This window comes from Limulus polyphemus, unplaced genomic scaffold, assembly GCF_000517525.1.
Source record: "Limulus polyphemus unplaced genomic scaffold, Limulus_polyphemus-2.1.2 Scaffold3169, whole genome shotgun sequence".
In the NCBI taxonomy this organism is placed as follows: domain Eukaryota; kingdom Metazoa; phylum Arthropoda; class Merostomata; order Xiphosura; family Limulidae; genus Limulus; species Limulus polyphemus.
Genome location: NW_013668779.1, coordinates 28,988 through 43,978, shown reverse-complemented (window position 1 = coordinate 43,978; position 14,991 = coordinate 28,988). Strand labels below are relative to the sequence as shown.

Genomic DNA, 14,991 nt, shown 5'->3' with positions numbered 1-14,991 from the left:
TTCATTTAATAAATGTTTTGATATATAAGTTGTTCGGGTTTTTTCATCTAAAAAAAAAAAACGACATAAATTTCTTGACGACCTAATACCATGATGAAAGTTTTGAACATAGCCTGAATGTATTCTCAGTATATAATCTTATTATACTCATTGCTTTTTTAAACTGGTATCGGTATTATGTATTGTTTGTGAACATTTTTAAATGAAATTTTCAATGAATAAATAAAGTTATTAAAGAAAAAGTTATTATCACGATGAATAATCATATCTTGAATAAATCTATCATATTTCGAAAACTAGAGATGATCAGCAATTTTCAAAGCGATTTTTAGAATCAGCATCTTCAGATTACTTAGAAACAGTTGTATTCTTTCTAGTGTTATTGTCAAGTGTAATCAACCTCAACTTCTCATCAAACCAGTACACGGGGTTCCCCAGTGACTTTTAGCTTCAGTTTTTCAATGTGTTCATGCATACCACGTGATTGCTGTACTCGCAGTATGATGGACTGAGTTGTCAGAGAATGAGATAAGGACCAGTCCAGCTAGAGCCAAATTTCTTTCAAGCTAAAGCCAACATACCAAAGCCATACTCAGTCTCCTTGCTTTAACTTTATTGCTTTATCACAGCATCTCTTCTGCCATGCAGTATTATTTCTTAGCTGCTGACGTACACACTCATATACGCCAACCAATACAGAACTCAACCACTCCACATATTCCTGTGGACACTGTGGCAGATGATGACATACTCTTGTCGAAACGTTGTACATTTGTAATAAAGTTTCTTTCACTACCAATTCAAGCCATCTCCAAACTTTATTTTCTAAAAAAAAGTGGGTTCCTCGTCATCAAACTGTGGCAGAGATGTTTTCGGGGCAGACCATACATCACATCCAAAGGAAGCACTACGCTAGCTGTCACCTAATTTAGCAGTGTAAGACTAGAGGGAAGGCAGCTAGTCATCCCCACCCACTGCCAACTCTTGGGCTACTCTTTTTACCAATGAATAGTAGGATTGACCGTCACTTTATAACGATCCCACGGCTGAAAGGGCGAGCATGTTTGGTGTGTGGGGATTCGAACCCGCGACCCGCATATTGCGAGTCGAGCGCCCTAACCACCTGGCCATGCCGGGCCCAATTTCCCGGTACAAACAGTAGTGAGATCAGGTTAGGCACATCTGGTTCCTGAATTTTTGGCCTGGCTTCTACGTATGAAAATATTCATTGAGGCCTGATATACAGGGATAATGAAAAACAAGCAAACAAACCCAAAAACAACAACTATAGGTATGAATTTTGAAAGTTCTAGAGGCTATGCAATATGCAAACTGTGTGATGAACAAAAGTATTTTTATTTTTCACATGAATATGTCAGAGTCAGACCAACGTTCTTAATTCACAGACGTACCTTGAGTACAAATACTCTTTTTTTGATACAACTGATTTACTACAAGTTCACCACATTTTGTGTTTACACAAAAAGTAAGTTCGGAATTATAGTCAATATTCCTAATTCAATAGGGAGTCAGTCCACTGAACTGACCCTATGTGCATTCAGATAATTAATTTGGTCTTTTAAATATCCTAATGTAGACTGGGAATGTCAACGTATTTAGCTAAAACAGCACTACGAATCTTCAGATATCCGTTTCCTATCACATGTAAAGAAACAGGCAATTTTGTATTTTGCGATGGGCTCTCGCCCACTGGTATCAAAATACAACAAATGTCATTGACTCAATCCAGTCCAGAAAGATGGGGTTTTTAAAGAATGGAATGACTATTCTGTTCTCTGTGAATTTTCTATAATTGTACTTGCTAGAAAGTACATTTTTTTTAAACTGGTCAACCACATTTTCCAGGCCTAGGTTATTTGAAAGTGTAAAGATTTCAATGATCGTTTGTTTATACCAGTTCAAACGATAGAGAACATATGAGTAAACTTCAGCTATTATACAAGAGTTATACATGTTATAAACTTTGTGCGGTTAGGTGAAATGTTCAATCACAAAGACATTCCAGGTATTTTCATAATGGATGAAGTATCTTGATCAAACAATGATAATTAAAGATACAATTTCTATTTCTAGTGACTTTTGTATTTTACATCAAGTGTACATTCTTCTTCCCTGATGTTAGTGACAATGGACTTGGTAAATCTTGCTAGATTAACAGGGTTTGTGTATTTTGTGATACCATCTGTCTGGATCATATTTAAACGATACTTTTCTTAATATTTCACCTGCCTTTGGAAATAGCTGACTGAATATTGAATAACTCATTCAACAAATGAATTAGAAAATGTTTTATTTATTTATTGGGTAGAACTACTACATCTTTCCATCACCATCAATGCTTCTTATTTACAGGATTTTTATTTACAAACTGCCAACTTTAAAGGTCACAACAATTATGGCAGCCCATCAAACTGATTAATGCCCTAATTTCTGAATTTCATTGAGATACAAAAAGTTCAGATGCAATAACACAGTATGTAAACTACAACTACTTCAGTATATGCTTAGCTTCTTCTCAGTTACCTTCATTTGGCTCTTACTGTAGGAAGCCTTTTCTTGCATATATAATTAAAGTAGAATTTACATAAATGTACACGGTAGAGGTTATAAATAGCAACACTTACAGGTTTAATTTCCAAATCGTGAGTCACAAAATGCAGCTTTATTTGGCTTTAAGTGTGGACATCAGATTAGTGTAATCCCTTTGCTTGGTTTATTATAATCAATAATCATTATAGTTATTTACCTCTGTCTTCAGTAGATCTTACTTGATTAGTGTCAGATGATCTCATTAACTTTCACAGAAATTTATATAGTGCGAACTGCTTTATATAGAATTAGCTTGGAACTTAATTTTTTTGTTCAAAAAACAAATGATCATGGAACTATTCAAGGACTTATCTTTTCGGAACCAGAGGACTTCTGTTGTCATAGAGAGAAAAAAAAGAGAAGAGATTAACAAAACCAAACACACCTTTCACTAGTGGCTAAGTGCTAAACACTTTACTTAATTTCTAGATGATGTTCTTTCACAGAAAATAATTTCACTATGGTGCTATATAATCATTATGTTCCTGATACCTCAATACACTGACAATAGAAAATCAGAGTTACAGTACAAGTATGGTTCACTTTTATGTTTTTACAACTAAACAGACAGCATAAACTAACTCTAAAAAGACTTATTTTCTAACTACATAAAACACCTATGTGTTAAAGTATCCTTTTATCTAATCTTCAATCAGTGTTTTTAACCTGGTCTTGCACTTACAACTGGAATCCATTAGTATGCTTAGTTTTCAATCCCCCACATAAGTGTGCTAATTGTTCATATATATCTTGTTTTAATAATAAAAATCTTAAAGATTTAATTTTGGCTCTCATTCTCATAAAATGTATAGATTCAGAGATAAAGCAACATATTGTCTGTTGTTGTAATTTTTTCAGCATTGAATTTGTAAAAAAATAATTCATTTTTATGGTAAAAAACTAGTAATCTATATATATATATGTGTGTGAAATTTCTAAAGCTAAAAATAATAATTACTGTTATTTTTAATTTAAAAAAATCTAATAAGATCATCCAATTCAAACTGACGGGATACTGCTTGTGATGAGTTTTACTAACAGTATTTTCAGCTACTTATGCATGCAATATGTTTTTATATTCCAGAAAGATTGGTGTCAAACTACTGCTATGGATATAATACATTGAAAACTACTACAGACCCCAATTTTTGTTGCATGAAATCAATCAAAGCTACATGTAAACTGTACATGGTTAGAATGGAAACAAGAGCTTGACCATCAAGCATTGTTATTGCACAAGAAAAGTTTCTTAAAGAACACAACTATTGGAGAAGTTAGTCTGGTTAAGTGCATTCAACTTGTTACTGCTAAGAAAGTTGGTTACAGAAAATGGGTATCTGATTACAAAGAGCCACTACAGCATAAAAAGCACTTGAATAAAACAGACGATAAAGCTAGTAATTAATTTTACAATCATACTGCTATCATTGTTATTATTTTCGTAATTTACAGACACATTAGTTTTGTAAAAGGTGACTGAATTTGTAAATTTCAAAATAAAGCAAATAGATATTATTGATGGCACTGCCCATTGAACCCTACAATGTCTTATAAAATCAGTATTACATAAAATATCTGCAATAAAAGACTGTAATGATACAATTATACATTCAAGCATAACAAAAGCCCAGAAAGTTCTTTTTATTTTAAACATCTTGCAAGCAACATTCATGAAATTGTATGCAAATAAGGTAATGGTTTTGAAATTTATAATGATTAAAAAAATACTTGCAATGTTTTTTCCAAAAGGAAACGAAACAGATATTTTTGAGAAAGCTGCACTGAAACTGGTTTAAATCTGATAGTATGTTAGTTTTCACAAGCTTAACATGCATTAAGAAGTTTAAACACAAAAATGTAAGGTTTAAATTCCCCTATTTTATTACAGCTTACTGTAATATTTAGAAATAATGCAGAACAGATTTTGAAGAGAACAATGAATGGTTAAAAAAACCTAGATACAATTTGCACAACTATGTTATGGTTGAAAATTCCTGAAGAAGATTTTGCTGCTCCAGAGAAGTGAAGTTGAGAGATTGCTGGTATTCAGACACAACACTTCGTACCTGATGAAATAAAAAAATGTATTATGACAGAACACTATTATTATTATGTTGTTAACAGAAAACACAAGTACTGTTTGTCCATGTTAGAAATAACAATGGGTACTGCAATAATTAGTTCTAAAAATAACACACAGATGGAGCTACAACATAATGAAATCTGAAAATATAAAAAAAGAGGGTTAAATATGCTCCAAGAAGAATAAAAATGGCTAACATTCTGGTCAAGTTATCAAAGTAATCTATAATTCAGTTAATCAGCTGTTGAAAACCTTGGCAAAAATGTTACTACCTTTTTTCTAGTGATTATTTTGAGCCTCTTTTGAATTTTCAGTTAAATTGAAAGATTTTCCTTTCTAGTAAAAATAAATAATTTAATAAAAGGAAGGTTTTACATGTTATTCAGAGAACACAACTTTCTCTAAAGCCTTTTCTACAAATTAAATTATTTAACTATAACACACAACTTCTATTAAAGTATTTCCTATGTTATACAATAGTTAACTATAACACACAACTTCTATCAAAGTATATTCTACACTATACATTATTTAAATAGAATAAATGACTTCCTTTAAAGTATTTTCTAAGGAATGAATTAATTACCTATAATACTTGTAATAAAAGAAGAACACCATACTTATTTCTGAATTATAAAAGGTATAAGATATGTGAAATGATTTAGTATATTTTACCAGAAAATCAAGAACAAATAAACTGTCACAATAAACCCCTGATGACTTCCTGCAACAAGTGCATAAATACATAGTCTATTAAACATGAATTATATGAAAACATTCAAATTAGAGTAGTTTCAAATACAAAGTAACTATTTAGTTTTATGCTGGAGATGTGTATTCAGAAGCTCTACATCTAGATAATGTTATAAAAGGGTTGTTAATAAGCCCAGACAAGGTTAAAGCACTGTGGTAGCAATGGCACATGTATGCCCTCTTTTACAAAGATAATATACATTGTGAATGGAATGATAAATTCCAGAAATTTTGTTTACGAACATATAGACTGAAATGGAATTCTGGTCTCCCTGAAGAAGACTATAAACTATAACAGTAATTTTATGTTCATATCCTTTTTGAAGGAAACTGTGTAAACAGTTTCACACAAAGATATTGTGTAAACAGTTTCACACAAAAATGTTGTGTAAACAAATGTTATAGAGCAATCACAAAAAATAAATGAAAAAGTGGTTGTACACAGACAAAAAAAGATGCTTTCCCCATTCTTCGTGTGTGGAAGGGAAGAAGGTTGTGCACCACATAAATAACATTACTGTGAATCATGTTACTACTAAAACTAATCTTACTATAATGGACATAGCATGTATCTATGTGTCTGTGTTAGCCTTCCCTAATTTAGCAGTGAAAGACTAGAGGGAAGGCAGCTAGCCATCACCACCTACTGACAACTTTTGGACTACTCTTTATCAATGAATAGTGGGATTGACCACACACTGTAACGCCCTCACGGCTGAAAGGTCGAGCATGTTTGGTGGGACGGAGATTCAAACTCGTGACCCTCAGTCTACAGAGTAGATTCATAATTTTCTAGTCATTGTTAACCCACTATATCGCAACACTGAATATCATAGCCACTTAGTACCATAGATGTGAAATAACACCAAATATATAATCTTTCTTAGAACTACCTATTATATTGCAACAGTGAATATCATGACCTCAGATTTTAAAAAAATACCAAACATATGAGCTTTAGAAGTACTATCTACTATATTGCAACACTGAACATCATGGCCTACTTAGTACCTCAGATATGAAATAACACTAATATAATAGTAAATGTATTTCAATATGTTAAACAGCTGAAATGTATGGGTAGCTTAAACTAACAATTTCTAAAAAAACATTCGCTACAGCTAAACTTGGGCACTAAATTATCTAATGTCAACTGAAAATAGAGACAATTTCTTTTGACACTCACATCACTGTTAGAAAATGAGCTTAATAATGGGGGTAAATCTGAGTATGAATTAAAAGAAAATGGGATGCAAATTAATAAATTTGGGTATTTTTGTTAAGGGTTTGCTAAAAGTAAACATAAATGCTAGAGCTATGTACATACAAAAATAAACCACAAGATGGCAATGACATGCCCAGAATGTACAAAGACAATAAAGACTCCTACACGGGAAAGGGGTAATGACTTAAATAAGTATTCAATAAATGTTGATCATTTGGAGTAATGTTCTTATAGAAAGCCGAATTAGTGAAGTTGGTAGCAATTTAAAAAAATTTAATTTGTGATAAATCAAAGAATTGTGTTTAGGTACCACAGAGTTCAAAATTTTTCATTTAAGTTAATTAAGTCCATTTTTACATATGTCTGTTTCACCTAGTTAAGATGAATCAGTCAATATAATATACAATTCCAGCTTTTTCTCGTGCTTCTGTTTTTAGAATGAACAAGATCTTGTCACAAGGAACTGCAGGGTTTATAAGCAGCACTTGAGCTAATTATTCAAGTTAACTTATCAGTAGTACCTAGAATATGAAAAAAAAAGGCTATAAAAACATCATAAAATGTACATTTGTGAGCAAAATTTTAATAGTTTTTTCAAATTAAGGCACATTTTTGAAAATAACTGCTATAACAATTTTGCTGTTGGATTAGTAACATGTTATTTGTTTTTTTAGCTAGAATGAGTGCATAAGTTATTTGCAAGCTTTTCTAAAGTGTCAACAACAGTATTTTTGGTGAGATTTTGGATGATGAGAATCAAAAATCAAATACTTATCTGTACATTTGAGTTTAGGATAAACACCCGAGACAAGGGTGTTCTTCGCACAACTTATAATCAAAGCATCTAAAAAACAGCAAAGAGCCACTACACTCTTGTTCAAAAGTATATTGGATGAGGAAGTCTAGTGAATTCAGTAGGTTTGAAGATAAATGATTATCTTCATTATCATAGTCAAAAATACATAAAACTGTCATCAAATCTTTATCAGAGTTTAAGGCTGAAGTTTCGATGTGTTCTACTATAACCTTTGTGACAAAAGTGAAGACAGACAAGCATGACAGTTCTCTGTAATTGATGGTATACAGATATCTGTTGTTTAGTTTTATTGTCCCAGCAGTTTATATTTCTAAAATTTTATGTTTTAAAACCATACTTCAGCTTCTAGATAAGATATAGCACTTAAGAAACAATTTTGATTTTGCCGACCGAATCCTATATATATAGTTAATCTGCAATTCATACAACTTTTTCTTTTTTCACACATAAAACCCAAAGTCTACTTATGTAAGAAAAAATGAAATGAACCATTTGCTTACCATCTGAGTGAAAAATGATGATTCTTTGGGTTTTTCTGAATATCTTTCAAACTGATCAAGATTATCATGGAGCTTGAGTGTCAGTGTGTCATAGTTGTTCCGTACAACCTCCAGCACCTATGAAATAGTAAACATTTAATAGTTCATAAGATCAAAAACAACAGTACATAAAACATCAAATAAGCAACTGAAATATATTGTAAGATGCAAGTATAAACTAATATAATATGGCCAAAGCAGTTAAAACTTTTCCTTGCAAACTAATTGACTGTGACAATAAATATGAGTGTCAACAACAGGCACATGAAGACATAATCTCACAGTGCTAACTAAGCGATTGTAACAATAAATAAAGTATATGAAGGCACCATCTCACAGTGTTAACTAAGTGATTGTGACTATACACACCTGAGGGTCAACAATAAGCATAAGGCAGAATCATCTCACAACTCTTGTAAAAACTACTAGTTATATTTTTCTGAAATTATCATAATGAAAAAAAAAAGAAGCAACAAATTATTTTATTTTTGATTAAAGTCTTCCACAAAGAGAACACAGAGAATTATAGGAATTGATCCAGGTTTTGAAGTCTTCTAAATTACCATACAAATCTTAACACTTCCACTGTATTAGCATGACTATTTTAACCCAGATTGCCGAGAAGATCCAGAAGAAGGGTTTTCGTGTTTTAATTTATTACCATCCTTCTTGATTTTCTTCATGGTAGGTCTAGATAGCAAGGACAAGACCAAATTATGGTATTGTCCCTTGGGAACAATGAAACTAGTTCCTATTACTCACTGGTGTTACTGATACAAACAGAGAAGTAGATTTATCCACCTGTCTCTCTATGGAGGGCAATAGTGTGTGCAAGTAGAACAGATATATCTGTTGCATTCCTACAGTAACAGAGTACAGCAGCATAACTTTGTTCTGAAAAGGCATCACTGCTTTCCTTATCTCAGGATACAAGATGTTCTTGAGAATATTAATCGTTTTTAACCTTTTTATCCTCAAACCATTTGTGACAGGATCTAAACTAAGAGAGGTGGAACCTATAGCAATTGACAAAACATGGCTCATTCTGACACTGAATTCAAAGCTTTCATGGTTTTTGGCAATGCAACTAGTTCACATTAAAAACTATGAAGAGATGTTCTGCAGTGTTCAAACCACTGAGAATGGAAACAATGCAGAGGGTTTGGAATATCAGGCTGAACAGTGTATCTCAAGAAACTTACCTTTACATCAACAGGTGGAAGTGGTGAAGTAAAAGTCAATACTCAAATATTCTATCTTTATGAGTGGAGATTCACTTGTCAGTCGATATTTTTGTCTGGGGAGTTCAGTAAGAATTTCTAACAAGATCCTTCTCAACAATGACTCCACTGGAGGAATTCAACTATTGTGAAGAATTAGCATGATGGGCATTCCAACAATGGTCTTTGTTTTCAAAAAAACATTTACTGTTCTAGTTTATTATCAGCACTTGCCATCAAAAGAGCTTTGTATCTTTGAATTAAAAATGGGATTGTCACTTTCATATAAAAACAACTGAAAGTGCAGAGGATGTTCAAAAGCATCATGTCATGATCCTGACCCTTCAATCAGCAACCCAACACAATAATCACTAAACCACATCTGCTCTCTTTGCAATAACAACATCTTCTGATAGATATCAAATAGATATTCGAATGTTTATATAAAAAAAATTTAACTTCATGTTAGATTAAATTAAATGGTGACTTTTATACACTTCCTTCACTGCAATAAATAGAATAAAAACATAAAAATCAGGTATGACAAAGTCACAGCAAGAAATAATGTTCTTTATAAGAAATGGCTGAACAATTTATACAGCCAGTTGTGGACTTAAAAATTTGGAAGATGAAAAAGCAGATGTTCTGATATTATTTATCCAAGCATTAATATAATGATGTAATTTTGAAGTTTGTATGTCTAGAAAATTACTCCCTTATTTTCCATTTCCATAAATATTTTGTAAACTTGCCAGAAGTTGAAATTTCTGATTTAGTTTTTCTTTTCATAAGCAGATCTTGTGATACTTACTCGTAAAAACTGTTTATTATGTAACTATAATGTATACTTTACACAAGCATTACCAAATAACCACACCTTGAAGTAATTCTCACCTGTTCTTCAGTTAAAGTTGAGATGTAGTTGGCTGAAGCCCAAGAGTCAATTTTGGGAGAAAAATGGTTGATGATAGCTCTAAAAGAACATTAATCTTTGATTGCAGTTCAAATCTATATAATAACATGGTATTAAAGCTATTTTATACATATTTAGCAAGTTAGCACAATACATAAAAAATATACTAACGATTTTTTATTCAAAAAATGTTTATATAAATCAAACTAGTTAAAAAAAAAAGAAAAGAAATTCAGTCAAATATTAATCTATTAACCACAAACTGTCTACATAAAAACCTTTAATTCTCAAAGAAAAGTGTTACTTCATAAATAAAAATTATAAAAAATATATACATTATTCAACTTCAGCAGTCAGCTAAGGTACATTTTGGTCTACTATAAGTTCCTAATGGCACTTTTAGGGCACTGACATTTATTTTGAATTTGTAGGTCAAGAAACACATTACTTGGCAGTTTTCCCTTTCTTTACTGATTGGTTAATTTGAACAATCTTGTTTCATAATCTGTTAAAACTATTAAAATACTAGTAGTGAAGAAAACTATCCTGTGTATTAAGACACATGATTGGTGTTTTCCATGTTATTTTTATTTGATTAGCAAGCTTTGTTCACAATTTGAGCAATCATTTTATACAAATACATAATATATCAACTAAATTAGGAGCTACATCAATAGCTGACACATTGACACTTTTAATTAACATTCTACTAACATTGTTACTTAGCCTATATGATGGTATATCAAAGCAACATTTATCTTCTGGTAAGAATATCATTGACTAAGTCACAAAGAGGCTTTGTGTTAATGATAGACTACATAAGTGATTATCTTAGGGCTTCAGCTACTCAGTAACTCCATTAGGAGAACGGGTGCGACCTTATTTTTGGCCTGTTAATCTATCATTAGCCCTAATCAGCACACGCTGTCAAATTATTCTCTGTGTATTTATTTAATTTTAGTTAAATAATATTTTTATCACCTAGCTGTACTAAGAGACAGAGCAGTTGTAACCACATTTTAAACACCTCTTTGGTTCCATGTTCAGAACAAGCTAATAATGGTAAGTACATCTCATTGAAAAAGACAACACAAAAGACCTTATGATAAACAGCTAAATGATTTTGCAAATGTTTATTAAAGGTGATAATAACCTTTTAACTTTTACATATGGAAGAGGAAAACCAACTTCTAGCAATAACAATAGAAATATAAACGGTTCTCTTTTGAAGGGTAAGAAAATGATAAAATTAAAGATACAAAACAACTTGCATAGCTTCTGGAAGTACCTGATATTGACTAAACTATTTGTGAGTTTTGCTGCTGAGTCTTTCCAGTTTCCACCAGTTGTTGTGTACCGCAAAGCTAAAATAAGATACAGAAATTCTTTTGTTTGTCAAAGAATCAAAATATAAGCACTTGTAAAAACTACTTCAAATATTTATTAATAACTTCCAATCAAAGCAAGCAGCCTATGTAGATCAAGTCTAACATTAACCCACAAAATAACCTAGGTAATTTAATATTGCTGGTCTAACTAAGATTATGCAATTATTCATTAGTTAGGTATTTCATTGTTATTGATAATTTTGTACATAATCTCAATAATATTTCACAAACTACTACAGGAGATTTAGGTTAGTCATAAATCAATATACTAAGCTAATAATTGGCAATAATCCTCATAATAAATAATTGAAACATAATAAAAATTAATATACCATATACATTTTAACCCAATAAATACAAATTAATGATGCATAAATAAACATTTATTGATTATTCAGTAAGAAAATAGTTCTATAATTTATGATTTCTTGAGATTTGCTGGGAATTAAAAACAATCATTATATTGCATATTTTTTCAAAAGTAAGTCTAACTGAACAGACAAGTTGAACCACATTTTAAATCACTTTTATTCAAATGGGTGAACAATGACATATAAATATATAGAATACTCAAAATGCATGCATCACAAAGTAATTTGAATAAACATGTGTACTAGAAATAAAAATCCTACTTATACTGAAATTTAGCTAGCCAGAAATATCATAGCCAATCAGAACAATGACTAAAGATGGAATGATCTATTTTCTTCTGATTTTTATTTGGCATTGAAGAAATCTTGGTAAATTTCATGACTGGTATTGTTAGTGTTTTGAAAAACATAAGATGATGACTGAGTAGTCTTATTTATTTAGTTCTTTAAAGCTATTCTGGGTCACCATAACATAATGTGTTATTGAATACTTTAAAGTCCAACCTGTGTTACAGAATGTTCTTCTTTAACCATTTATCTACAATGATTAGCCTGGAACAAAATGAATAATGCTTACCCATAGAATATGTGTTGTCAAAAACTTGATGCATTCTAATTATTTCATAATAGAGCTCATCATAACTAGTTGGAGATGGAAGAAATGTGTCTCCAAAAGTAATGAAGAGGTTGAAAATGTTTATCACCTGGTAAACATTAAAAAAAGTACAGGTTGACGTACCAAGAAATTAATAAATGTCAAAATATCCATATATATATCACCTTATGGTCTTGAAAAATACAGAGGGTTTGTTCACAGTCTATGATAACATATCAAATCAGTTAGCCACTTGTCATTCACAGGCATGTGATTATAAAGGTTAAAAGCTCTTACTCTCTTGTGGGAGATCAGTTGAATAATGGTGATTTGTAAGTGCAGATGGTGCCTGAGATAGACTCTTTCTGAGAGGATTAGATTACAAGAATTTACAGAACATAATTCTTCTATTTCATGACTATAAGAGCACGCAAGGCAGAAACATATTATTTTGAACAAAGAGATATCTGTGGTATTAAACTAAACTGGAAAAGCAATGTATGATTCAAACAAAACAGGCTCTTTCATGACTATTTACCAGTCACACAGCATGTAAAAAGTTAAACAGTTCACAGCTAAAAGCAACACAAAAACAGAGCTAACATAAGAGTCTTCATTAGAACTGCGGGCTCATTCGATTCAACATAAATCTTGACCCCAAATTGACCTTTAGAGTTTCCATTCTATAAATTTTAATATGTTTTGTGTATCTTCACAAATTTTGCAAGCTTTCAGTAAGCATTACAAGTCTTTTATAGACATAAAATAAAATTTCTAACAAATTATTTTTACTACAGATTTCTCCATGAATATGTGGAGTTAAAGTGTTGACTGCTCTGAGTGCAAAGTGATTTTCATATTAATATTAAAAAATACTTTCCTTCATCTGGAAATTATCAAATTTCATTTGCGTAATCTCTAAAACCTCCTAAATAAATTTCAAGCATTTTTTTTTCAGTAAAAGTTTATATTTTGTCTGTTATCTTCTCTACCCTAACTCTGTCAATTTAAACCTTGTAACCACTATAAAAAAAATACAAGATAAATCTAAATTACCATTTTTATTTATAGAATGACTTCAATTTGTTACAGGAAATTAGACTTGTTGTTTATCTTCAATAGCTTAAAGCTGTAACAGTATACATCTATTTCTATTTAAATTTTATTGTTTTATTGCCCTTTGAACAATGTCTAACTAATAATCAAACCACACAAGTTGTAAATCACTTGGCAAAAATGTACCTCACTTTTCCCTATTGAATTATGTAATGCATAACCTACTCATGAGCTGCTCGCAACCGTATCTCATGAAATTTTTATTAATATTCTTTATCTTACCTTATCTAACCTAATAAGTTTCTAATTTTTAAATCTTAGTTCCTTTTATATTAATAAATAAAAGATACACATGAAAAACCAAAAATATAATACATACCTGGGTTTCCTTTTCTTTGCTGTCAACTGTTGATGAAACTTAACCCTACTTTTTTATACTAATGGTACCACTATACTAAATAATATTTAAGTTAATTAAGTAATACACTTAAAAACACAGAATAATAAAACATAAAAAGCAGACAATATCTTATAACTATCATAATTTTTCTAGCAATAAGAACTGTTAAAAATCAGCTAAGCTCATCGATGTGGGGGAATAAAGTTTGAATTGGAAACAAAATAGACAACTCTATTTAATGAAAACAACATAATACATCATTCAATAGATCAAAATCTTGGCATTGTAATAGTTATAAATAATATAGTATTAATTGTTAAATTCCATACTTCTTGGAAGAGTGGTAAATAAAGTACAGAATAGGGTCTATCTAAAAAGCAAATGTCACAATTCTCATACTAGAGTAAGATTGAGGATTTTTAAAAATATTTCTTCATAAAATTAAAAACTTATATAACATTAAATTTTGGTTTATTAACCATGTTTTTATGCCAAGTTTATTTGTATATCATGATAATAAAGTAGTTTAATTAAATTTTGAATGCAACTCTCTAAATAGTCGTGACACGCACACTTTGACCTGCTCATAGCAAGAGGGTTAAGTAAGGCTTTGGAAGTTATCATACGTGCATGGCTGATGGACTGTGGAATGTATGTAAAGAGGTGAGAGATAGTGCATAAAAGATTCCTTTGGTGAGAAATGAGCTGCAGAGCAATAGTCCACAATCACATCCATCACAAACAGCATGGTGCAGTAAAAGAAACTGTAAGGCATATTTACACATCCTTATATCATTCCACTGGACCATGTGATACTTAATACAAAATAATACAATAGTCCACAATCACATCTATCACAAACAGCATGGTGCAGTAAAAGAAACTGTAAGGCATATTTACACATCCTTATATCATTCCACTGGACCATGTGATACTTAATACAAAATAATACAATAGTCCACAATCACATCTATTACAAACAGCATGGTGCAGTAAAAGAAACTGTAAGGCATATTTACAC

At 31.0% G+C, this 14,991-nt stretch overlaps 1 protein-coding gene across 1 annotated transcript in view; it reads right to left on the bottom strand.

Moving 5' to 3' along the window:
* Nucleotides 1–2,294: 2,294 nt before the first annotated feature.
* LOC106468800 (UPF0668 protein C10orf76 homolog) overlaps nucleotides 2,295–14,991 on the bottom strand; it is a gene marked incomplete at its 5' end in the record, with an annotated part of 40,588 nt that continues 27,891 nt past the window's right edge. Inside the window, 5 exons of the mRNA XM_013929238.2 lie at nucleotides 2,295–4,676; nucleotides 7,989–8,105; nucleotides 10,142–10,220; nucleotides 11,449–11,524; nucleotides 12,497–12,623. Of these exons, the coding sequence (XP_013784692.2) occupies nucleotides 4,584–4,676; nucleotides 7,989–8,105; nucleotides 10,142–10,220; nucleotides 11,449–11,524; nucleotides 12,497–12,623 (492 nt within the window). The remainder of the gene's footprint in view (nucleotides 4,677–7,988; nucleotides 8,106–10,141; nucleotides 10,221–11,448; nucleotides 11,525–12,496; nucleotides 12,624–14,991) is intronic.